This window comes from Strix aluco, chromosome 2 (genome assembly GCF_031877795.1).
Source record: "Strix aluco isolate bStrAlu1 chromosome 2, bStrAlu1.hap1, whole genome shotgun sequence".
Taxonomy (NCBI): Eukaryota; Metazoa; Chordata; class Aves; order Strigiformes; family Strigidae; genus Strix; species Strix aluco.
This window is the reverse complement of record NC_133932.1, coordinates 136,695,452-136,720,767: the sequence shown is the minus strand read 5'-3', so window position 1 is coordinate 136,720,767 and position 25,316 is coordinate 136,695,452. Positions and strand designations below refer to the sequence as shown.

General features: G+C 44.9%; 1 protein-coding gene across 2 annotated transcripts in view; it reads left to right on the top strand.

Annotated features, from left to right (window-relative positions):
- POLD3 (DNA polymerase delta 3, accessory subunit) overlaps positions 1 to 22,841 on the top strand; it is a 29,861-nt gene extending 7,020 nt beyond the window's left edge. For both annotated transcript variants that reach the window (XM_074816576.1, XM_074816577.1), the window contains exons 4-12: positions 1,063 to 1,102; positions 2,694 to 2,826; positions 5,586 to 5,850; positions 7,195 to 7,267; positions 9,730 to 9,895; positions 11,196 to 11,308; positions 16,889 to 16,986; positions 17,833 to 17,914; positions 21,569 to 22,841. In XM_074816576.1, coding sequence (XP_074672677.1) covers positions 1,063 to 1,102; positions 2,694 to 2,826; positions 5,586 to 5,850; positions 7,195 to 7,267; positions 9,730 to 9,895; positions 11,196 to 11,308; positions 16,889 to 16,986; positions 17,833 to 17,914; positions 21,569 to 21,774 — 1,176 coding nt within the window. In that variant the 3' untranslated portion in view covers positions 21,775 to 22,841. The remainder of the gene's footprint in view (positions 1 to 1,062; positions 1,103 to 2,693; positions 2,827 to 5,585; positions 5,851 to 7,194; positions 7,268 to 9,729; positions 9,896 to 11,195; positions 11,309 to 16,888; positions 16,987 to 17,832; positions 17,915 to 21,568) is intronic.
- The last annotated feature ends 2,475 nt before the right edge of the window (positions 22,842 to 25,316 follow it).

The window sequence follows — 25,316 nt, the reverse complement described above, 5'->3', positions numbered from 1 at the left end:
TGCCACACAGGAGTTTAAAGTTCCTCAGACTGGGTTTCTCAGCGCTAGCCAGAGCAGGTGGGAGAAGAGGTCAGGTCTGGAAGATCCTTCCAGAGGACGTGCAGGTGTTGGAGTAGCTGGTGGGTGTTACCTGGCACAAGTTAATTTTGGGTAGGAAGAGGGTGGGAGTACTTCGATGCGACCCTGTGCTTGCTGGTAACCCTGCACTACTGTCTGCTGTCAGTAGGTGTAGCCACAAGGCTGTGGATTCAACTGCAGGACTCCTCTGAAGGGAGATGTGGGTAGAAATGTCACAAATAATTCCCATCGTGTCTTAAGCACTGCGTGCTTTTTACTTGCAACTTTTTATCCACCTCAGTGAGGGACGGAGACGCTCAATCTTTCTTTACTGTTTCAGGTTGCCTGCGTTTTCTTGCTTCTTACTCTTTTGCTGGCTTGTCTGTGGTATCGGCTAAACACAAAATTAATGGTTGGATTTTGTGCAGTCTGTCTCTCTGGATACTCTCTGTATTAACCACAGCCTGTTAAATGTCATAGAGCAGGTATAGTCCTTGAAGACTGACTGTAGAGCACATTTCCAGAAACATTCATTTCTGGCTTTTAAATTAACGCTTAATTTCTCATGGTGTTTGACTTCTCTGATGCCGTGTCTGTGCTACGTTAGAGTCTACTGGCAATCTAAACATCCATGGGGGATGTGGGCTAGTGCGTCAGATTTCTAGCAGTTGGGTCATCAGCTGCATTCGTTTGCTTTTCTGCGCTGTGCTGCGCAGTTGTTTAGTTCTTGTCTCATCTGTGTCTCGTCTCCCAGTGTCAGGGATGGAGGACAGATAATTTCTTTAGCGTTGTAGTGATCTGTGAAACAGTCTGTTAGAAAAGAAGGGAGAGCTTTAAAATCTGCTGGCTGATGACTGTTTAAAGGCACTGGCAGAGTTCTCTGCAGCTATAAAGCTGCACCTATAATCTGTAGACTTTCTTATTCAACAGATAACTGAAAATATTGGTTGTATGTACAACAGATCTTTTCAAATTTTAAGATTGCCATTTATTTATTTTTTTCAGTGCCACAAGGTTGCAGTAGTGAGAGAGGATAAACTTGAAGGTAAGCAGATCGTGAAAATTATGTGGTTTTAACTTTTTTCTTTGAAAGAACAGCAAAGTGAGTAAAGCTCAGAACTTGCCATCTGCATAAATGCCTAGTCAGGCTGTTGGGTTCAGGTGTGTACTTTTTGTACTAGCTTTTTCTCAGAACTTTGAATAGCTGAGCCAACAGCTGTGTAACTTCATGGACTTGTGATTTGGGTTTGATGTGGTGTTTTTTTTTTTTTAAATGTTGAACTTTTTGGTCAATGATTCTTTTCCACCTCCCTGCCACTGACAGACAGCTCCTCCTTAAAGGCAACAATATCTGAGTAGTGTACAGCAGCATCTCACCATGTTTTAGAACAACTGTGAGCCTTCAGGCTCCCAAGGATGCTGAAGCAGATAATTCTAGTTATTGTTAAATGCAGTTGCAGTCTTTGCCCTGAGTGACATGGTTATTAGTTAAATGTCCCATGAGAATGTTCTCACTTTTGTCTGCAGTATTTGCTTTCACAGTAAAAGGTGAGAAACCCCACCACTGTAACACTGCTTTCCGCAACTCTTCTCCATGCAATGTCAGTTGTCTCTCCATCTTTCCAGGTCTGGTCCTGCTGATGAGATCTGATCCATAGCAATTGAAACACAGCTGCAGGCTCTTTGTCGCTTTGAAATAACATCTTTTGGCATTTGCGAACATACTGTGGCATTTGTGACCTTAAATATCCATGCTAATGATCTAACTTGGTTTGAAAGACTGGTGTTATTTTCCTGTTTGAAATCTGAAGTGGATTTCTAGCTAAAGTTGTCTTCATCAGGCTAGTAGATTGTCAAGCAATGCAACTACTATCTGTCATGTTTATTGAATTATGTGTGCTGTGTAATGTTCTGTTTTGCTGTGGAGGAAAGGATTGTTCATGGTTTTTGTATTAGAAGACAGGCCAAAGGTATGACTTATATTTGGAAGACGCTGAGATTTGTGATGGGAGTAGGGCTACATAGTCTAGGACTGGCCCCAAGAAATGATTACTGTGTGTATTTTTACAGTGCCTAGAAGCTCTGTCTCAGACCAGGACTGTGTGGAAAGAACAGTATCAGCAACGAACAAAGAATTCCTAAAAACCAGCCCTTGTCTCAAGGGGGTAGCAGTCTAAATAGCACAGAAGAGACAAAACATTTGTTCCAGCAGACTACTAAAGACAGTGTGACACTAGTTACTGGACACTACCTTAATGGCAGAGAACAGTTCCAGTGGGGTAGAGTTATGACCATCTGTTTTCTTCCTCACCTTTAGATAGTCATATAGATAGTCTGGATCCTGAACACCAGATATTTTGAAGGTAAACACAGAGAATGCTCTTAATTGGGTTGTGCAAGAACCAAGTGTGTACAATGGAAAACCCATTTAACAGGCTTGTGGAGTCTGTCACCTTGAATTCTCAATTAGTGAGCACTGGAAGAAGGTACAATGACACACTTTTGTAGCCAGGTCCTCGCTGTCACGTAGTCTGTCAGTCTTTCTCCATCCTTGGTAGAGGCTGATACTTAAGTTGCCACCTGATTCTGTAAAGACTGTGCTAACAGAGGACTTTTTCTCTTTTTTCCCCCCTCAGCAATGAAGTCTAAACTAGCCACGATTGCAAGTGTGCACGTCTACAGCATTCAGAAAGCCTTGCTCAAGGACAGTGGGCCGCTCTACAACACAGACTACGATATTGTCAAAACGAACCTGCACAACTGCAGCAAGTGAGTTGCCTCTTGGTTTTTCTTCTTACGCATTGTGAGCTGAGACTACTGAGATACTGCTACATAGTGCACTTCAGCAGAAGTCAGTGGTTAGCAGATATGTCTGGATTTCTAGAAACCTAGAAAAAGATATTGTCTAAGTCATGCCAGACAAGTCCCCAGGCAGCACGTTGTATGATTGTTTCGTAAACGGAGCTATTTCCAGCTTACAGTAGGTTCACTTGCTCCGTTGCTCCAACGGGCAGACGGTTCCAGTACCTTTCTTCTCTGATGGCTAGAAACCCCTTTCGCATTTCCAGGCCACACTTTCTCACGACCATTTTTATCCAGTTCTCAGTCACGTAGGGAAGAGTAAATTAAAACAGACTTACAAAAACATGAGTGATGTGCTCAGCAAAGTGCTAACATGAGCTCACCTTCTCTTTGGTGAGACTCTTTTCATCCACTAGACTCATCCAGCTCTCTGAAGATGTCTTACAGGAGTTTGTTCTCCATGTAGAAAATGAGACCCTGAGGTGTAGGGGTAGTGTACAAACCAGACCAAGCAGCACAAGTGTCCTTTGTGGTTGAGCTAGAGAAAGGTTGTCTTGGAATTCAGAGAGACTTCAGGCTCCAGGGGTCATTGTCTCCCCCTGAAGACTGCCTGGCAGCTGGGGCTTTTCATTTATATGTCTTTCCACCACGACAGCTTCAGCTTGATGTAATCAGTACGTACAGTGCCATGACCAATCTGGTTTAGAAGGGGGATGCCTGAATGTTGTGTCATAGAAAGAGTATAGAATTTGAAAGTAGAAACGTAGCCGTCGTCAAAATATTGACAAGGGAGTGGCTGAGAAAATAATGTCCTAGAAGCTGAGTGTTTCAAATGTGAATGTCAGTACCCTGGGAAGTGCTAGAAAACCCTGCTTCAGTGAAAACACGTGTCTTGGGTTTGGCTGCAGTTGCCTTGTTCCACTCTGTTTACTCTCAGGCACCCCTGAATGACGATACTTGTGTCTTAGAGGAGTCTGCCTTTCAGGCTTGTACACCCAGAAGGTTTAGACAATTCAGATTCTGAAACAGCTTTCTGAAGCCTATGTGTAAATCCCTGCCTGGCTTTGGAGCAGGATTTCCCAAGCAAACTAAGAAAAATTCAGCTTCTTCATTTGTGACCTGGCTGAACTAGATTCAGACTGACCGTGTTCCCTCTCCCTTGTCAGCTACATGAATTGTGTTTTATACTTGGGACAAGATTCCTGCAGTCCCTCAAAAAACCAGGTTTGACTCTTTATGTGTTTATAGCAGACAGAACCCACTGGCTTGTACTTCCCTCTCAGTCCGTATATCTCAGAGGCGAGGATCCTTGTTCTCTTCTGTGGTTATATGGGAGCTGTTACGCTGTGAAGACAGTGGAGGTAGCTAGATGTACTAATATAAATAACTGGATTTAATGCATGTTGCTAACGTCAGCTTTCCAAGCGGGAGCAGCTCCTTGCTTGCAGAGCGTAGTCCAAGCATTGCTTGCTTTTTCAGTGATTATTTAGTGAATTTTGGATCAAGCCCATAAGCTATAGTGACGCAGCAGCATTAAGGCAAGCTAACGTGGAATGTGTGAGGTTTAGGTGGGCTTGCTGCACAGCCAATATAACCACTGACAATAAAACATTATTTATAATCTGGAGGTTTGGTGGGTGTGTTTGAAGTAGGAGTGAAAACTGTCCAGAGCACGGTGTTGACCATGCTGAAAACAGATTGAAAGTAGAAAAGAAAATAGGAAGACTTTTTCTTCAACGTCTTCTTTCCTTCCTTTAAAGGTTTGAAGGTCAAGAGATTGCTGCTGCAACCCAGAATTGCTGTAGGGATGGTGGTGTTTTGTTAATACATTTCAGTTCCTGATCTGAGTAGAAGTGGACTGTGCATGTGAGGCGCTAATGCTGAGGCACAGAAATTAATTGGCAGAAGACTGGTTTATTTCTTATGCAAATAAAAATACGCTGTGTAATTCAGTGGATTGGAAGGCGTGAGTCTGTGCTCTTTTGTGGCATTTCTGTAGGAAATCTGGAAAGCCTCGCCTGTGATTTGCACAGTGGGGAGTAGAGTTCAGTTATTTTTGGGTACTGCTATTCCTGACTGTCAACGAATTGTATTGTAACTGTGAGCACATCATTTATTTCTTATATCTCCGCATCCCCAAACAATCACGTTTCAGACTGTTACAAGCTGAAATGTATCTCTCTCTACCAGTGATTCCATGGAAATGACTTTATATAGTTAAGTCTGAATGTCATGGATATCTTCTGAGCCACTTAAGTAGTTGTGATTTACTTACCTGGCGGGTAGGAGTGTGGCTGCTTGGTGCAGCAGTAGTGGACTCTTGTCAAAGCATCTGAAAGTTGTAAATGTTTTGGATCATCAGACAGCCATACAATTTATGCTGCAAACTTTAGAGAGCGTAACCCGTTTAGGAATAAAATGCAGCCTGCTCCATCTCCACCCTGGGTGTGGAGACGGGCTTTCCCCCCCCCCATGAAATCTAAACAGCTTGTTTAGCGTTTGAATGCTCTGGCTCTGGCTGACAGGTTCAGCTGATCTTTTCAGTAGAGGTCTCCATCTCTCCTTCAGTGCCAGCCTTTCTTTCTTGCCCCATGCACAAATTAAATTCCTCTCTTTCCCATGACAGGAGAACACAGGACCAGAGAAGCAAGGCACTACCAGGGAGGAAACCGAGGTGAAAAATAAGAAGTTAAAAGGCTAATTAAATTTTTCACTCCATCACACAGGTTTAGTGCCATTCAGTGCGCCGCTGCGGTCCCCAGGACGCCGGCCGAAGTTTCCCAAGCGCAGACGTCGGCGCAGGCTGGTTCCCAGACACCGAGTGACACGAACGGTGTCACCATACCTGTGGTCAACGGCCATGGCCCATCGACCGCTAAACAGACCTCGCAGCAGCCCAAAGGGATCATGGGAATGTTTGCAGCAAAAGCCGCTTCCAAACCCCAGGACACAAATAAAGAAACTAAAGCCGAGACTAAGGAGGCCCCAGGTGTAAGTTACCTCAGACCCTTTGGCAGCCCTCTGGGTTAATAGCTTTAACGAACCACTCGTCTAGCTTCGCTCTTGCTCAACCTAAACAACCGTAACGAGGCGTAGCGCAGCCTCGTCCGCTGCTTCCAGGGCTAAACCTGCTGTCCACTGCAAATGCTCTGTCGCTGTTCTGTAAGTATTTCACTGTGTAGTACAGATGTGCCTTCTGCCAGTCATCTCGGGCAAAAATATATTGTGCTGCACTCTTGATCTATCCACAAGTCTATCTGCCACAGCTGTGACGCTTCGCCGTTTTCCTTGAGCCGGATCTCCAGCAAATATAAACCAGCATAGCTGCGTTATTGAGACAATTGTTCCGTTGTCTTCAGTTAGGCCAATATATACACCAGTTGAGGATTTGCTCTCTCCATTGTGCTTAAAAGGATTTGTTTTGAGCAATAAGTGAAATGTGAGAAGTCCAGGTCTTAAAAGTAGCAAGGTGTTTAAACTTGGCCTGTGAGGGAAGTTTCAGAGCCTGACCTGTGCAAGACTAAATTGTTTATCTTCTCAACTGCTGGTTTTTCCAGGATAGGGTTACATTTTAATTTTAATTAGTATAATTGTTATTAAAGCAATGTGGCCAGTAAATGAGTATTAAAAAGGTAACATTCCCTGCGTATGGTTGGCTTTTTTTTATACCAGCTGAGTATATTTTGGTTCATTTTTCTGATTTTTATAGTGATTTTAGAACTGGTAAAATATGCATGTCTAAGTGTTTTGGGAACTTTAGTGTCTGCTTGCCTTTTTCTTTTTTTTTTTTTTTTTTTTTTTTTTGCATGAAAATGAAGGGGATTAAGAGGCCAAGCTTCCTTAGGTGGGTTTTTTGCCTGTGTGTGATTTTTCACTTTGGTGGTGGCTATATTAATGAAATAGACCAGTGATATTTTTTGCAAACGGCTCAGCTGAGCAGCGTACGTGCCAGAGTAGCTGGATAAAGTCTTCATGGTTTGGCCAATCTGTGTTCTTTCCTCTGTCAGTTGCTGTGAATTGAGGCACTGATAGTTTGCAAAAATAATAGTTCTTTACTGGGAACTGACCCAACTCAGCCATCAGATGGGAACGTGACCCAAGTTAGATTTGAAGGCCTAGCTAAGGAGTCGTAAGTAACTCTACTCTCAACTCTTTAATGCATGTAATACTTAATATCTTCCAATTCTTTTAAACAGATACTCAAATCTAAGATTCTGACTAGTCAACAAATGATATAAATTTCGTTTGCGTGTCCTGTGTCCTGTGCAGTACTGTGCATTTTGAGGGCTTTGTTGCATGAATAATTCCTGTGGTCACTCCTCTGTTTGCTTCTAGGTGTCTGCAGTGAGCAGCAAACCACCACCAAAGGGCAACATAATAAACAACTTCTTTGGAAAAGCTGCCATGAGTAAGTGGTTTAGAACATGCATCTGTTTTCAGAAACCATTGTGGTCAGGGACCAGCCTGCTGTAGTTTAAAAAAAAAATAAATAAAAATCCTGAGGGATACTGGAAATCTCTCTTTTTCTTTTTTTTTTTAAGCTAAGTAGCAGGCATCTTCTCCTGAGTTAACAATAATTAAGTTGTGATGGGAGGCATAAACAGAAAGGAGCAGAACTCTTCCTTCCCAGCCCACCAAACTTCTTGGATTTTCTTTATATCTTTTCTTATAGTTTTCCATACTATTCTTCCACTCTTTTGGACTCAGCGGGGTTAAGGGTTTTGTATGCAGCTCTTAAGGCAAAAATTAAAAGTCGTAAGTGGAATTTTTCAGACAAAAAGCTTGCTGGATGGAGATCAATTAAAATGACATATTCGTGCAGACTAACCCAGGAAGGATTTTTAGTGCAGAAGAAATCTGATTTAAAGTGAGTACTTCTGGCTGGAAGATTAGCTATTGGTAAAACGTTTGCCAAAACCTGTTACGCAGGGTGTGTTAATGATGCTTGCTTTTCATCACAAATCACTGAGGAGTCTATAGATAGATTTAGGGTTAATTTCTTCACTGAAAACTGAAGAGCTAATAACTGGAGGACAAAAATGAGGAGTGGCCTTCCTCTTTGAGCAGGGGTTTGGACTAGGTGGCCTCTGGAGGTCCCTTCGGACCTAAATTATCCAAGTCTAAAGAAAATATGCTGAAACTTTTAAATAGACATTGGGAAAGGACTGCAGGACTTTCTTCAAAGATGCCCTTATAATAATGAGTACAAGAGGATTCAAAGAAGAGTTACAGGGAGAGAGTAAATAGCAGAGTTTGCTTTCTAACAGACATCTGTCAGAGCTTGCAGGGTACAGTTCCAGCACTGAACACACAAGGCACAGTACTGTTGGGCATCTCTGAGTTCCTGTTTTTGTGAGACTGAGGGAGCTGAGGACGCTTTCAGCCTAAGCCTTGCAAGCCTAAGCACAGTTACTACCATTAAGTAAATTCTTAAGATCTGAGAAGAGCCCTAGACCAAAGTTTGTGTGCTGAAAACCCAAGAAATGGAAATTGCATGTTAAAGGTAACCCAGTGGTGATGGAGAAAGCTTTGTGGATGCATTTCCACGATTTCTAGTGGGGTTCACTTCCCTGCTGAGTCCTGACAGGGAGCACTTCGAGGAAACTGGTGAGGTGGCCACAGAGAAGGAGCAAACCGAGCAGAACTGGAAATGATTATATGTATAGAAGAGATAGGGCCATTCCAGGAGTAAGATTTATTCCCTACACGTTGTACGTCTTTCCTGGCTTCAAAGATTTCACCATTGCCAGAAAGTCCTGAGTTAACAATAATTGGGTCCTTCAGCTTTCTGCTGTTGCTCATAAATAAGAGAGCTGTCGTTCAGGTTCTTATGGGCGAGATGTTTTCCCTTGCTCAGTGAAGCAGCCAGCCTGTTCTCCGAGCAGTGTCAGAAAGGCATTGGCATGCAGTCTTAGCCCTCCCGGTAGCCTCTGTTCCTATTGACAATGAGATGATCTCATTGTTGTGTATTTTTTTTCTTCGCTCGGGCATCTCGTGCTTGGGATGATACAGGTTTCTAAGGTGTCTGTTCCTCTCTTCTGACAGGGTGTGTGTAAAGCTGCTGAATGAAGCTCGCAGATGGTAATTAGGTGCTAGTGTGCTAACAGTACCACCTGTCAGGCTGATAAATATTATTTTGCTTTCCCACCTCCTATCTCTTCTTTGGTACTAGATTAAGCCTTTTGAAGCAGAATTGTCCTTGTATGTGGTGCTGTGTGGGCAAAAGAGGCTGGTTCTTGGTCATGTTGGGGTGGGGTGAGAAGCCACTATAATGCTGAAAATGCTGATCACGGGCTCTGATGGTGCACAGGATGGGGACTGCACACACCTTTCACTGCTCTTCATCAGTCCTGACTCTCCTGTTTCTGGGCACTTTTGTGCTTGACTAAAACTCTTAATTTAGAAGGGATAAACTAACTGTAATGATGGATGTGGTGTTATGCCAAGGGGGCTTCCTAGAAGTGGGGCTCCCAACCCTCCTGCAGTGCCTTAGGCCCTGACTGTAAGGGCTTCAGCTGCTGCCTCCTAGCCCTCTTCTGCAGAGTTTCTGCAGAAACCCTTGCAGCACGCTCAGCTTGCAGCATGCTTGGGCTGTGCCATCAGGAACAGAACCAAACTGGTACATCGGCTAGAAACTGAAGGGTGCCCTTTCTTCATGTATGACGCAGCTTGGTCAGTCTAGATCCTTTAATGCTTTTATGTATCATCTGTAGTGTCTTCAGAATTCTTGGTGCAGTGTTTTGTTTAGCCAGCTCCTTTGTAAGTTGCTGTTCATACTGAATGCCCAGTTTTTGTTCTCTTTTAATGGTTTATTTACAGATCATGCTGAATTTCCCGGGTTTTGTTCTTTTTTTAATGGTTTATTTACAGATAAACTCAAAGTCAACTCTGTGCCTGAGCAGCCAAAGGAGGAAAAAGAAGTAGTCAAGCCTTCGGTTCCTGTAGCAGAACCAGAGTCATCCCCTAGTATTACTGTAGTAGAGAAACCTGGGAAGAAAACAGAGTCTGCTAGAATTCAACAAAAGGACAAAAAAAGGTGGGCCACACCGTTCAGGGTCCCTGTAATCTGTTAACCTGCTTGTTGGTGGCCTGCATGGAGCTGGCTGGTCATACAATGCTGGCACACCTCCTGTTGCCAGCTACTAAATTGCATTAAACCTGGCTAAAATTATCTCTCTTTAGAATTCTTTCCTAATATTTCTTTTCCACTTAGTGCTGTAGATGCCTCAGGGCCATTTGTGCCATTGCAAAGGGGAAGGGACATGGTCCAGGTAGTCTTCAGTGGGAGGGGGTGGCTTTCCATGAGACAACCTCACGCTGTGAGCAGACTTAGTATAGACCCCACAGGCAATCTGTGGGGGCTGGCAGGAGCACCTGTACTGCGGGGAAGGTGGTATATTCCCAAGCTTATATGTACACAGCTTCCAGCACACAAAGTTCTGCTTGTTGATTTGCATAGCTCATGTACTGCTGCTTTCAATGCACTGGTTTACTTTGGGCTGAGACTCCAAGTAAATTTCAAGTTCAGCCCTTTGTGTTTAATCCAACCCAAACTGACAGAGACAAAAAATCATTACAGTCTGATGGCTCTCTGGTGGCCTATGAGTAATTAATTGGTGGTCTCAATCCATTTCTAACTAACTAGGTAAGCACACCGGCCAGCCCACCATCGCAGTTAATGCTAACTGGTCTTCTTATTGATAGTCTTGTTCAACAAGCCAAGGGCCTGGAAACTGCGTGTTGGCAGTGTGGTGTTGGGAAGGCCACTTGGGCTGTACCAGCTCTAGGAGGATACGTGGGCCTTTAGCCTCCAGGCTTGTTAGTCTGACACGTCTCGCCAACATTAAAAAGAAAGAAGCTATTTTATTTTTCCAGTAGTCTTTAAAAATGGCTCCAGGATTCTGAGACACTACCTCATAGTCAGTTAGTGGCAAGCAGTCTGTCAAAAGAGCTTCTGAGCGATGCTGTTGGGGACATTAGTGTTTGGGAGCCTGAGCTATAGAGACAAGATCAGAAACGCCCTCTTGCCAGGTTGCTGTGGCCAAGCTAGGTGAGCAAAATGCTGAACTGCAGAGGGGCTGAAGAAATCCTCCTTGTTTTGGAGAACTGCATATGGGTAAGGACGAGAGGCTTGAAAACCCTTGTGCACCTATGCCTGATTATATAGGTGAGTATACTTCAGCATATGTGATGCTCATGTTTTTAAGAGGTACAGAGGTATTCGATTCCGTTGCTAGCAGTAGAAACGTGCTTGTCTAAACCTGCCTGATGCTTTCATGCACGCACAAGGGATAACACACATTCATTCTTTTTTTTTTCTTTTGTTTTTGTGGCAGTAAAACAAAGAGAGTGGACAAGTCTGATAACGAGGAAGAAAGAGATCCCGAAAATCTAAAGAAAAAGAGGAAGCGAATCAAACAACTTCACTCTGACAGCAGTGACGAGGAAGGTAAAAAGATGTGTAAACAACCAGGCATGTAGGTCAGGGGCCTGATTTCGACAATATTACTATCCCAGGCTGTTGGTCAACGATTGAGGGAATAGTTTAGAGGACTAAAGACCGTGCAAATGGCTGTAGCTTGAGCTTTCTGTTTATCTTGTGCTGCAAGCACTTGGGCGTACAGTTGAGATGCCTCAGTCATTCAGTCTTTGTTTTAGCTTAGCTCAGATCTGGCTGTCTCCTCACCAAGTGTGCTGCCAGTCACACTGACGTGGGGGAAGGAGGTTCTCAAATCTCTTGTGAAAGATATCACGCCTTCCAGAATTGTAGGACTGGTCATAACCAGTTATTTGGTGAGTAAACACTCACAAAGTGACCTCCCCCCTCCCAGGGTCATTTTTAGTATCTTTATTCTGTCTGTTTATAGAAATGGTTTGGAAGACAGCATTGGAAGCAAGACTTCCAAAAAAAAAAAAAAAAAAAATTAAGATAATAGAGAAACTGGAGGCAAAACAGTTGAGCCATATCCGATGCGACTCTGCGTCTCCTCGGTGGCTGTTGGCTTTGATAGGAGTAGGGTGCCCAGAACGTCACAAGATTCGGGCTTATAATGAGGAACAGCAGGGCCAGATTCCAAAGAATTTGGATAATTGAGGTGACAAATGCCGTTCAATATAGATAACTGGAAAATAAGTTGGGATTGAGCTAGGGAGTATGTGCGAAATGGAACAGTCATCCAACAAGCTGATCGGGAAAAGAATTTGGGGATCATTATGGACAAATAATTGAAACCACCAGTTTGGTGTACGACTCCAGTAAAAAAAGGTGAAACAGCGAATAGGTTGTATTAGCAAGGAGGTGGACTCCAGCAGGAGAGCTGAAGCTGTTTGCTTATTTACTGTGCCAGCACGTGAGAAACAACCGTGGAATTAGGAGAATCTGTAAGACAAGTTAGAGGGGTGAATACTGTTGAATATTTTAAGACTCTCCATGCCACCTTGGGCCTGTTTTCATGGTTCCTTTTCTGCCCAGCATAACTTCAAGTGATCTCTGTCATCAGGCATCCATCACTTGTACTCAGACTATTCCATGGGATGATAAATCTCTCGGGAAGCTGTTCTTCATGATCAGCCTTAATTTCATCACATTCCTGTGTGCAGCTCCTTGTTTGGCCATAAAAAAAATATATATGCCCACACTCTTTGGTATTTATTTCTTTAAATGTAAGCTATTATCTGGTCTTTCCACTTACTCATCACTCAGCCTACTGACAAGCTGTGTTGTTCAGCTCTGAAGAGGGGAGGTTGGAATCAGCCCGTTTAGCTGCTTGAAGCGCCGCTCCTTGCTGGGCTGGAATCTCTCAGCTCGTCCCTTCTGTGCTAGCGAGAGCAGGCAGAAATGAGCCCCGTGTTTCAGGTGCACGGAGAAGCTGCTCTTTGAAACACAAAGGCTTGTTGGTTCAGTCTTTCTCGTGCTGCTGTGAGGTGGGGACCTGCAGCCTCCTGCGCTCGTGACAGTGCGCTGAGCACACTGCAAGCCGAGAGGTGACTGCACAGTCTTGTTTTCTTTATCTATTTCTGTTAGAGCTCTTTTAATCTCCTGAGACTAAGAGCAGTGCCATAAGACTGTCATAAATTGAGGAGCACTTTTTACAGAGAGTACTGCAAACTCCTGCTTGCTGCGTATCCACTTTTGGTTTTGAATATTAGAGCTCTGGTCTCTTGTTGAATACCTGTATTACCTCAGTGTGTGTTGAATAATTAACACCTTTGTGGTGCCTTCTGTTTTCATGTATTCCAAGGTGGGGTCCAGAGGCTGTGCGTATACTCCTACCTCAGTGCACGTAGTAGGTCTGATCAGTTGTTCTGCCTTGTTTCAGTTGCACTCTTAAGCGTGAGTTAACTGGATTTGCAATTGGAAACCGTGGGTCTGGTCCTCTGCTCGGGTTGGGAGCCCAGTTGTCTTGTTAACCTCATTCTCAGTAGCTTTAGACATTAAAAATAAGTAAGGCTACCTAACCACTCATCCGTGGAGGGTTGGATTTTTGGTTTACCCCTACGTAATCTACTGGCAACGCAGGCAGAAAGTTTGACTTTCCATTCGGAGAATTTTCTTGTCACCGCTGTTGCTCCTCCTGCATTGTAGTCCTCTTTGTTCTTTATGTATCATCTTTGTGTTGTGTATTAGAATTGTAAATTTATGCAAATTATAGCTTGTGTATACAAATTTGTCTGTTACTCCGATCAGCTTCGTACTATTCCCCCTTTCAAAAAGGGAAGGATGAGAATCGAGAGAGTTTCTTCTTCCTTTTTAAGCTAATGGCTATCTAAACTGCCCTGATGAGATCTGTGTTCAGCCATTTAGTTGTGCTGCTTGCCCTTCTAAATCCAACCAGATGAAAGAAGATAGATTTGAATTCTTTGAAATATTCCTACTGAATCCAAACTGGTATTATAGGCCCTATTACATTCTGTATTCAAGTATAAGACGACAAATAATTCTTAAAAAAAACATACAGTAGCTGGACTTTGAGAGCGTTTACCCTTGGAAAGGTTGGAAACAGGTTTCTCCAGAGAGTGGGGACAATTTTAAGCAGCAGCAGTGAGGAAAAGGGGGCCTGGAGGGACATTGTTCCACACTGCGTCCCCACAGGAGCAGGGAGGAAGGTGCCACCTGCTACCCAGCATTTGCAAATCGCTGCCAGACAGGACACGGTTCATCTGCCACCTGCATCATTCATCCGCAGATGATCAAGGGGTAAGTTTTAAATATGCAAGATGGGAAACTGCCCCACCAGAGAAGGTTTCAAAGGCTAACAGTCAAGCTGCTGCTTATGCTAACGTGCCCCGCTGACCTCCACTCGAAGCAAATGAGGAGACATGGCCTTGGACAGGGGTGCTAACCTTTCCTGGGGATAAAAGGGGAGGCTTGTGGCTGTGGTTAAATGGTATTCAGACAGGGCTCCACCGGTGCAACTGCTGGTAAAACCCCTACCCTTCTTCTTTAGGCAGGCTTAGCAACATTTTGTGGGTTTGAAACCAGGTCCGTACGATTGATGCGAAGCGCTGTATGGGTGCTTTTATGTCGGGGCAAGTCTTCTGCGTTGTTCTATATTGGTCTGCTCTTAATGTACTGAAACTAGCCCAAAATAAGCCATTCTTACATGAGTGTCAGCACATTGTACCAAGTCGAAAATACAGAGAGGGCATAAGGCACAATCCTCTCCATTTAAATGATTTTTCATTAAAAAGTTATATTGGTATGAGGGTGCCTTAGTCACTGCAGGTTGTTTTGCTTCCAGTGCCAGAATAAACTACACAAGTGTGTCCACAGAGGACAGGAGGTTTTGGCAGCTTCAGCTATACCAACACAGGCAGCATTTCGCAGTGTTGACAAGTGTTTTACAGCCACTTTGGAGGGTGATTTCAGTGGCACTGTAACCTACAAACTCTATCGGTTTCGGAGAGCCGCAGCAGAAGCACTAAAGCTTCTCACAGTTTTTCCAGGCAGGGTCAGAGCAAACCGAACAAAGCCAGGATTTACATCTTTGGTACATCCAATTGCCCAACTTGTATCCATTTCATGCAGCTGTTGCTGTTGAGTAAACTGTGGGCAGCAGCTAGAGGTTGACTCAGGAGTTATCACATGTCAGAGGGCTGTGTTGGCTAGAAGAGGATAATAAAGTAATAGAGACGCAGCTTGATGGTAGTCCCAAACACTCTGACGTGGGGAGAAGGTGCCTTCTGCCTGCCAAAAGCTGGGGGAACTTGTTTGAAGGAGGCTGAAAAAAAAGCCCAAATTTCCCCCAAGCAAGCACAGTGAAGCTGACACACTGAAAATACCTTCAGCAGCCTCTGCTCAAGCACGGCAGAGGCGGCAGTTTTTCACCAGGCTGGTTTTCAGCCCTCTTTAGCCTGTGCTCTCTTAAAAATATTTTTAAATTGATGTGGCCAGCCTGGGCAGCCTGTGAAGCAGGTTTGGTGCTGTGCAATATATGGGTGCTTCAGCCTACAGTTGCTGTGAGACTATGATAAATATTGAGAATTTTGAGTTCCCTGCAGCTCCTCGGCCATGGTCCTGGCTGCCCTAGCAGTTAGCACCTTAGAGCAGATCCGTTGTTTGGTTTTATCTTTGCACAGCTGCCAGACCCAGCTCTTTGGAGCAAGGTGAAATACCGAGTCATGTTATCCCACTCTGTTTGCATTTCTGTGCCTCGCTTACTGAAGTAGTTAGGAGGCTGAGTCCTTGTTTGAAGAATGTAATTTATTATTTAGCCTTGGCAGCCAACCACTGTTTCACTTGAGCCCTTCTTAACCTATGAAGGTCAGTTGGCTGTGTGCCTGGCACAGTCATAACTCTTAACACTGACCTAATCGGTTGGGACAGCTACAGATCCAGAATTCGTGTTACAACGACAGGATGAATGCAGTGCTACAGCCAGCAGAGCTGGGAGGAGAAGCCAAGCAGGCACTCTGTCCTCCTGTCCAGCGGCATCGTTGTTATTATTAAGCAATAGGTCAGATGAGGAGTTTCTTCCCCCACATTCCTATCTCTCCCCCACATTTGAGGACTTGCATGGCAGCGTTTCTTGCTTGGATTTGGAAAGGATTCCTTAAAGCCATTTAAATTAGTCACGGTGTGTGCTGCGTGGTGCAAGGTGCTGCTCCTTCCCCTCTCGCCCTGCACTGATTTTTCTTCACCGGCACAGCTCTGTCCCCCTGCCAGCCCCACAGAAGAATGACCCTGGCTTCTCCCTTGTCTATAAGCCCTGCTAGGCTCGCTAAAGCCCTGTTTGACATTGCTGGTAGAGGCTCCAGAGCTGATTTGGCTCTGTACAAATTTGTGAAGCTGGCCTTGACTATTTCAGTCAGTTTTGGCATGGAAAGGATTCCAATCTCTCTGTCCTTGCACCCAGAGGAGAGCATAGATGATGGCAAATAAGAGAATGGGCTTAGTTTTTGGGGTGGTTTGGTGGTTTTGTTTTTCAAATGAAAGGTTGGGGTGTCCTTTAACAGTCTTTTAGGATGAGTAATAGTATATTGCACTTAATTCTTGGATTAAGGTAGTCCCGAGATAATAGCATGGATTGTTTGGGATGTGTAGCACCGCCTGTGAAGCAATGACTGTTTTACCAGTGGGGGAGAGGGAGAGAAACTAAGGTCAGATTTGGGAATATGTAGGCTTAAACCCTGACTCTTTCTAATTTCTCAACAAATGATTGTCCTTCTTTTTAATGAGCAAGTGAAATATATGGCTAAAACACGCCAGTTTCTGTGCCTATTTTGACAGTTTCATTTGATGGAACTTATTTTTGGCTTACCAAAAATCCCAAGTACACTTCTCCCATCCTCTCCCACCCTCCTTCCTTTGGGAACTGCAGCACATAGCCCAGGGTGAGCCATCTGGCCAGAGGCTGACCGCTTTGGATGATTTGTCCTGGCTTGAATTAAACAAAGCTGAGTGAGAACTTGTAAACCTTGATCTAAATACAGGTTACAATCAATTGCTCAGAGTTAAATCATTTGAGGCCAAAGGGTAGCTGCAAGGGGGCATTAGACCTGTGTGCTATCAAGATCTTCATCTTCTTAGTTGATGTCCTGCCATCTCCCACACCTGAGGAAGAGAAAGCTCCATCTCCACCTCCTGTACCTGCTCTGAAAACTGAACTGGAGCCTGCATCCATGGAGGTAAGAGCATATCAGAGTGATTGATTTCTGGTTTTATCTGACTCAGTGGGGATTGCCCAACCACTTTTCAGATGCTAAGGGAGAGATCCTGTTTGCCTGTCAAGTCCATCACGTCATTCTTCATGAAAGAATCCACCACGTTCACTCGTTCATTCATTTTCTAGACTATTATTTAAACTCCAGCTTTTCTGCTGATGTCACCCAGTTTTGTCATCTTCTCTTTTTCCCTCTTAATGGTTCTATGAATTGTGACTTGTATTTGAATGCTCTTCCCTCTGAATCTTGGCCTCAGGAGTCAGGGCAGGGCCAGAAATGAAACCAGAGACTCTTGGTATTCAACCTTGTATCGCAGGGAAGCTGCTGCGTAAGGGAGGTGGGCTGCGACTGGCAAGAAGTTAACCTCTGAGCTGAGAAAACAAGCGTAGTTTTACTGAAAGTGCAGCTGTTTCTTGCAGCACGAGTTCTGATGTCTTGCACACCTCATTATTTCCTCATTCTTCAGATGAGACAACCCCAGTGCCACCTTCTCACATAACTAAACACATTCCAAAATGTCGCGTGCCCCAGAAGTGGAATGTGTCCCCTGTGCTGGCAGTCAGGGAAGCTTGCTGTCTCATTTAAGTTGTATTTTGTTTCTCTGCAATTTGTCCTGGTAGGATGAGGAGAATTGTGGCATTAGCAAAAATGAGACCAAGATATCCTGGTAAGGGCCAGGATTAGTTATCAAATCGTGCTCAGCTTCATTAGAGAGACTAGAGTTCACTCCTGGGGCTGATGCTTTTCTGACCTGTGTATGTGCATGGGATCTTAACTCTTGATTTCTCACAATATTGCGATGTCCTTCAGGTTTCAGCTGGAGGGAGGAAGAGGAAACGGAAGCGTGTGCTGAAATCCAAAATGTTTATTGACGAAGAAGAAGGCTGCATGGGTAAGACACCTCAGCGGAACTAACTTTATTGAAGATGTGTTGAAGTTTTTTACAGGGCAGCCTCTCCCAGGCTTTGAAAGAGGTTCACAAAATTGCTTTGTTATTCCCCTTCCACCTCATGCTCCCAGATTGAGGTAACCGTCCTTTTGGTGAAGGCCTGGGTAGGGACTCATGCAGCTGTAGCTAAATCCTTATTCTTTTTTGATTATTCACAGATTTTCTTTCAGTTCTTCTCCTCCTCCTGCCAGCACCATCACCTCCTTCATTTGCTCTCCTCTCCAAAGATACAAGCTTTTAAAGATGATGCAGAGAGAGGTCTAGGTTTGGGGATAAATTCTGGCTGGGATGAGTTGTTTGTTGGTTTGAGGTGTTTGGTTTGGGGTTGGGTTTTTTTTTTGGGGGGGGCGGGGGGGCGGGCGGATAAATCCAGACCTTGATTAGATGTTAATATAAGCTTGAAGTATCCCAAATAAACAAGGAATAAGTTGGGACTTAAATCCTTCAGAGGGTTTCTGTTTCTGGTAAGGATGGCTCTGTTTTCAGGAGGAGAGAGAGTCTGTACAGAAGTACTGAGAGCCAAAGGTTTTGAATTCCAGCCTGAATGGACACTGCTTCCTCCTGTGACCTGGAGAAAGCTGTGTAACACCACTGTACTCGTTTCCTCCTCTGTGTCCTGACATTGAAGTAGAGCTGTAGGAGTTCAGAATCTTTTTCTTTTTTTTTTTTTAAAAAGGCTCTAAAAATTTATGAGGGTGGAATGTGTTTTTTGTAGCGTTGTTGTCAGCTCAATTGTATGGGATGCTTAACATTCTCCAGCCTTGCTGATCTGAGTAGATGTCAAGGGAGCTCAGCCAGTTCTAGGAGAAGATCTGTTGCTGTTGTACAGGTTTGTCGTTGTGCACAAGCTTGGCCTAGATTTGGAGCTGCCTGGATGCGAGTCAGCTTGTGTCTGTTTGCACCTGCCTGTATAGTTGTATCTTATGTTTCCTATTAACTTTGTGTGTCTCCTTTAAAGAAATATAAAGCTAGCACTCAGCAACTGGCTATGCTAGTAACTGAAATCTTAAGTACTGGATTATTGTCAAAGAATTGGACTTGCACAAAGTTATTGACTGCTTTGGCTAGTTGTGTTATGGGGTGTTTTGCTCTCTCATCCCACATAGAACCATTAAAACACTTGGAAGCAAAACGGAACAAAAAAGCATTAGCTGGGGAGTTGAGCTGAACAAGGGCTGCATCCAGAGCTCGCAGGAATGACTCTTCCGGGTTCAGCTTCCAGCAGAGTACTCTTCTTTCTGCTCAGCCTCTTCCAAGCGTACCAAGGCTGGGAAGACTGCCTTTCCTTTCTCTTCTCCCCACCCCCAGGGGATTTAATAGTCTCTTGTGAAATCCAGAGCTTTGGCTTTACAGTTCATATCCACAACCATTTTATGAAAAGGGAAATGCAAGCCCCTGTTGCGCCTTTGGGAGACAGATCCTCTAGGAAGGAGGGAGGGATGGAGCTGGAATATTGAGGAACAGGGTAGGGAGGAGATGCTGCTAAAAACCTACCAGTCTCTTGTGCAGAACTTGCTGTCTGGTTACTGTCCGGTTTCTACCTTCCCCACCTTTTCCATGCACAGACCTAATCATTTGAAGGCTAAATGACTTGTAAATCTCCCAGGCTAATGTATATTGTTGTTTGTTCTTTGAAATATAGGGGCTTTTTCCCCCCTCTCCCTGCTGTCTTCCATTTTTTTTGTATTAAACAAGGACTAGGTTTTAAGAGCCGTTAGATCCTAACATTAGGATTAGGCTGTACTCTGTATTTTTGCATGATTTTAAGTGATCATTTTCACAATAGCTGCAATAGCAAGGAATTGGTGTCAAAAAGCAAAACTAATTTAGGGATTAGCCCCGAGGGAAATTGAGCAATTAAAGTATCTGTGGAGTTAAGCGTAAGGCATGTCACCATGCATCAACTGGGACTCAGTCGAGTGCCTGCTCTTAGTCTATAGCAAAGGGGAATTACTGAGGTTTAAGCTAGTGCATTTCTACCTTGCGCTTTCTAAAGCATGAAAGGGGACATATAGACTTGTATATTGGAATATATATTATGTGTACATTGTAGGTAAATTCGTCTTATAGCACTGGTTTAAGTTAGAGCTCACGTAATTTGAGTTACTGTGATCTAGCAAGTCTGGCTGTGAGCTGAGCATCAGTAACTGTCTATCTGCGTGCCCGTTAGCTGCCACAAATGCAGAATTTTTAAGTTCAGCTGAGATGTCGGTGAAAGAAAGTTGATCTAAGCTGTGTTATCTTGCAGTAGGAGGGGACTAAGAGCATGCTTTTGGAGTTCCCAACAATTACTGACAGGGGTGACAACATGATGACTTTTTAAGGCTCAGTGAATGGCCGGTGGTCTGTTTAAAGCTGCTCACTGAAAAGCCAGTTGCCTCCGAGGGGAGGTTGGCTTGGGTTTACAGTCCCTGCTTGAGCATCCACTAGCACTGCGGAGCAGGATTTCATACCATTCCTCTTCCCGGTCTCTGGTTACGTAGAAAACCTTATTTAATTTGATGCATTAATACAAGGGAAAGCCAGTTTCCCAGAAGAAGGGAAGTTAGGACATCTGTTTAAAAGAATACAGTTGCTAAAGAAAAATGGCTTACTAGAAGAATACCAGAGCACTGCTGGGAAAGCTGATACAACAACATTTACTAGTATCTAATGATGGCTTACATCAGCGGAGCTGACTCCAGTTTAATTTCCGTGAGCGTTGTTTTATATCCCTTAGCTTTCCATCACTGGACGCTGACAGCAGTGAGCTGGCAATCCCATTCAGTCATAGCCCTTGATTTCAGTCACGGGTTTGGTTTTATTTTTTTTAAGGGATTTCTTTAGATTTGCCCTGCTTGCCCACCTGTGTAGGAAGAAGCTGCCCCCGAGGTTTTGTGCTCCTTTTCTCATCTCTGAGATGTGTTACGCTTGCTTCGCTCTTCCCCAGCTGTCTGATATGTGTGGTGCTGGTGAGGGAAGCCTGGGGTTGTCCTGCCTGGATTTCAGGACAGTCTGACTGCTTTGACCCCTGTGGAAATCAGACCAAGTCAGAGTGGTGGGTTTTAACTGTAAAATAGATGTTCCGTCATCTAATGCTAAACTGCAGATTCTGATCTCAGATTCATCGCTTTCTGATAGCTGCTTGTCAGCCTCTGCAAGATGAGCTGATGGTCTTCAGCACCGTTAGGCCTTGTTTCGAGAAGAGGGCAACGCCTGGATGGGTTTGGAGGGGCAACTGGTCTCTTGGGGTTCCTTCCCAGTGAGGAGCCCTGGGCTGCTGCTCTTTCAGGCGTGCATGTGGCCTGCGAATGAGTGTGTGTGGTGACACCAAGCCAGTTTGAAAGAACTGGATGACATTAAAGCTCCCAAGTTGTTAACCTGCCATCCTACACTTAAGAAAGAGGGAAGGAAGTTTGACTCAGTGTAGGGAGAGCCAGTCCAGTCATCTGGATCTGCTGCATAACCTTGAGCAATGGACTTAATTCCTGTAGCTGGCATGTTGAACCCAAAATGCTCATTTCCAGAAATGCAGTGGGAAGGCGGCAGGGGGGAGGTTTCTGCTCTTCGGTACACAGGCTTAACCATCATCATCTGTTCTTCTTTTCTTTTAACCAGTGACTGAGAAGGTTTACGAGAGTGAATCCTGTACAGATAGCGAGGATGACTTTGCCAAGTCCAAGCCACCAGCTGCACACAAACAGCCTGCGCTGCCTATGAAGAAGGAACCGAAGGAAGAAAGGAAGAACCTGAAGAAAGGGGCAGCTATTGCCAACAGAGCCAACAAACAGGTCTCCATTGTGGGGTTTTTTCAGAAGAAATGAACTGGGTCTTTCTCCCGGTCCTCTTGGCAGCTTGGAAGCATTGCTCTTTTTGTGTGGCTTTCTGAAAGCTGCTGCGTTGGAGGAGAACAACATGCAATCTTCAGTTACGTAAGATATCTTGCTTACTGTGTAAGTAAGCCCTCTGGACTAGATTTTGTATCAGAGTAAAGTTTTATTTGTAATTGCAATAATTTCGATTGTCTTTACTGTGCAGTATGGGATTCAGCAGCTAGAAGCAAAATCTAGAGGAACTCTTGGAAGACTGTTAATCTATTCATGTGAAATTTTATTTTTTTAATATGGCCTTTCACCTGTTCAGTGTTGAAGGCCTGTTCCATGAGTGGTAGATGGACTAAATTAGGAATCAAGTTACAGCTTTTTTTTTTTTCGCCCCTCTTCTTACATCCCCAGCTCTCCAGATTGATCTAAATGTTCACGTTGGTTAGAAGCTGTAATATAGCAGGTCTTCAGGCATACACACAAATATTGAACATCTGCTTCAGCTTTAACTGAATGAAATGAACTTAATTTTCCCCCTAAGACTGGTAAATAGTTTTTGCTCTGCCTTTCATAATCTCTTTTTGGACAAAGCAGTGCATATAAAATTCTCTTACTCTTTTCTTCCTTGAACATATCCTCTGTAAATTGCTCAGATGCCTAATTATAGACCGGGACACTGTTGGTGCTCTGTCTTTGCAAAAACATCTTTGAGGCTTCCCACACAATTGGCTCCAGTGTAATTGGGGGAAGGCTTTGCTGTTATTGGGAAAGCAACTGTATCTTTAACCTTGAAAGTTAATGAGTCAAAGGGAAGGGTGATTAGAGGGCACTTCTGATAACACCAGTCAGGTACCTGCTGCCTGTGAAGAATTGCACGCCACTTTTTGCTTTTGTAGGTTTTGGTTTGCCTGAAAGGTTCTTTTTTACAGGCACAAACCAGACAACAGAAGAGTTGTTTTCTAGGACATCTCGTCATCTGCCTGCTGAAGGAAGTGTGTCACAGCAAATGGTCCTGAGGAACCAGTTATTGGAGATGAATAAAGCACTGCAGTCTCGTTAATCAGAAATGAGTCATCGTTTTGGATGCCTTCTGGTTTTCTGGTGCTAAATTTGATAGATATATGTAAAAGGCCCGATTTTCCAGAGAATGGGTGCTGAGCGTTTCTGAAGCTTGGCCTGGTGAGGGCTCCCAGACGGGCAACTGATGTCATCAGTGGTTGTTTCCAAGTGGTGTTAGGCCAATGTACGTATGGATATGTAGGTATATGTTGGTTAATAAAGTGTCTGTGGTTGGCAGAAAGATAAAGTCTGAAGAGTGTGACTGAGGAAGAAATGTCTTCAGGCACCCAGCTGAAATTATTCCGACCTGTGGCTGGTCAAAGGCCAACTGGGTGTATTTACACGGTCATTCTGACCAGGAGATCAGGTTGGTGACTCGAGAAATTTGAGCATGCACCTAATAGTGACCAGCAGCTGACTCGATGGAAGTCATGTCGCCCTGGGCAGCTCGCACCCTCAGCCCATGTGAGAGGATCTACTTAAAACCAGCAACGTCTGGGTTTGTGCCCGGGCGCGTGTCCCGGCAGGGGGGGTTCAGCTGCTGTCGGGGTGTTCACGGGTAACCTCATCACACCCTCCCCATGTAGCTCCCCATAAGTGTTAAGAGCTTAAACTCTGGATTTTCTGAACTGGAGATTTACAGGAAAAATAATGGGAAGCTGGGTGAGGGAAGGCAGAACTGGCACAGTACTTGCAGACATCCAAACACAGAGCCTGCTGCTGCACAAGCTGAAAAAGGTTTCATGCTCTCGTGGTTTGTTGGAGTGAGGTGGGCAGCAGAGGTCGGGGGGGAAAGAATGAACCACCTTGTTCTGACTTTTATGAAGAAAATTTAACTGTTCAAAAAAAAAAAATACTGCTGTAGTGTTTCTGTTTTTCTTGGTAGAATTGGGGGTGTATTTTGAATAGTAATGATAAGTAGCAAAACCCATTAAATGCAGATTTTTCTTTTGTCAGGATGTGCTACATCCTGCTTTCTGGTGGTTGCTGTGACATTTAACTGCGTGGAAGAATATCACTGATGAAGTGGGTAAAGAATTCTTCCATCGAAACCAGGGCTGGAAGCATTAAACCGAGCATTTTAGAGCATCTGAAATGTGGGTGAGAACATCTCAAACTATCAGGATCTGTATTGAATTGACCCTTTGAGTCTTATTTCTGTGACAGATGTTGACAGGACGTGGTGTCCCAGTGCTCTTGCACCTCACCTCTGCCGTGGTCTCGCTGGAGCTTGCTGCTCCACCCCGACTCCCTCTATAACCAGATCAACGTCATAGGCGACTTCCTCAGGAAAATGACTTAATGTCTGAAGAAGTAGGACATAGGCGAACTTCAGACTTCCAAAAATCATGATCTCATACTCCCCGCTCCTTCCACTTCATGGGCTGCCAGCCCCAGGGGAGCCTCAGGTCCCTGGATGCCCCCTTGGCGAGGCCGGAGGGTCCCCGGGCGCCACGTGGGACCAAGGGACGGGGCTGGAGCCCCGAGCTGCGGGTTCAAGGGAGAAGGTTCCCCCCCATGCTGCCACGGGCCGGTGGCACCCGCGGGCTGGCGGGGGGTGAAACGTCTGGGAGATGGTGGCAGCTCGGAGCAAGGAGCACAGCTGCCTCGCTGTTATCGATGGTGCTCAGCATCCAAAATCTCATCCTGGAGAGGAGATTTAGGGATTTCCTCCCCTTTTCCCCCTGCATTTCCCTCCCAACTGCACTTACACCCTCATAGTGCCGTGGGAGAGGATGTTTCATTTAATATTCTGTGAAATTATGCATTTATAGTGTTTCTTTGCTCAGCCTCCCTGAAAGCCTTTTTTCAGACAGTGGGAGCTTCATCCTCATTTTCCCGGTTTCTTTGCTTGGGCTCCCTGAAAGCCCTTTTTTTCAGACGGAGGGAGCTTCATCTCTGTTTTCCTGTGGGGTGAGAAGCTGAAGAAGTTGCAGCGTCAGCTGCTCTGGGGTAAAACTTGATGCACCAAGCTCTTGTTGAACAAGGTGCCCCTGAACCAGCGACTGCGTGTGCCCTGGGAAGGGGCTGGAAACGCTGCTCCTGTGGATGAAAAAATCCCCATCCCTTGTTCGGGAGACAGCTGAGCTGATTTACAACCCTCCTTCCCGCCGGGAAGAGCCTGCTTGGGGAGAAAAAAAAAAATAATCCCAACCACAAAACCCCTCTGTGTTTCCTGCTCTGGGGTCGGCCAGGCTTTAATTAGAGAAAAACAGAGGAGGGCTGGGAGGAAGCGGTGGTGGGTGCTCACAGGATCAGAGGAGGGTGTCCTGGGGGCGCGTGGGGAATTGTTTTGCTTTCCCAAGGGGCGATGCCAGCTCGGCCGCAGATACCGGAGAGGGGAGCGCGGAGCAGCAGGGCCTTATAAGGAAGCAAAACGCGGCTCGGAGGGGAGAGCGGGCGCTTGCCAGGGCCCTACGTCAGCGCCTCGCTTTGCCCCGGCTGTGGGAAAACGGGGTGCCTATGGGGTGTGGGTGCTGCTG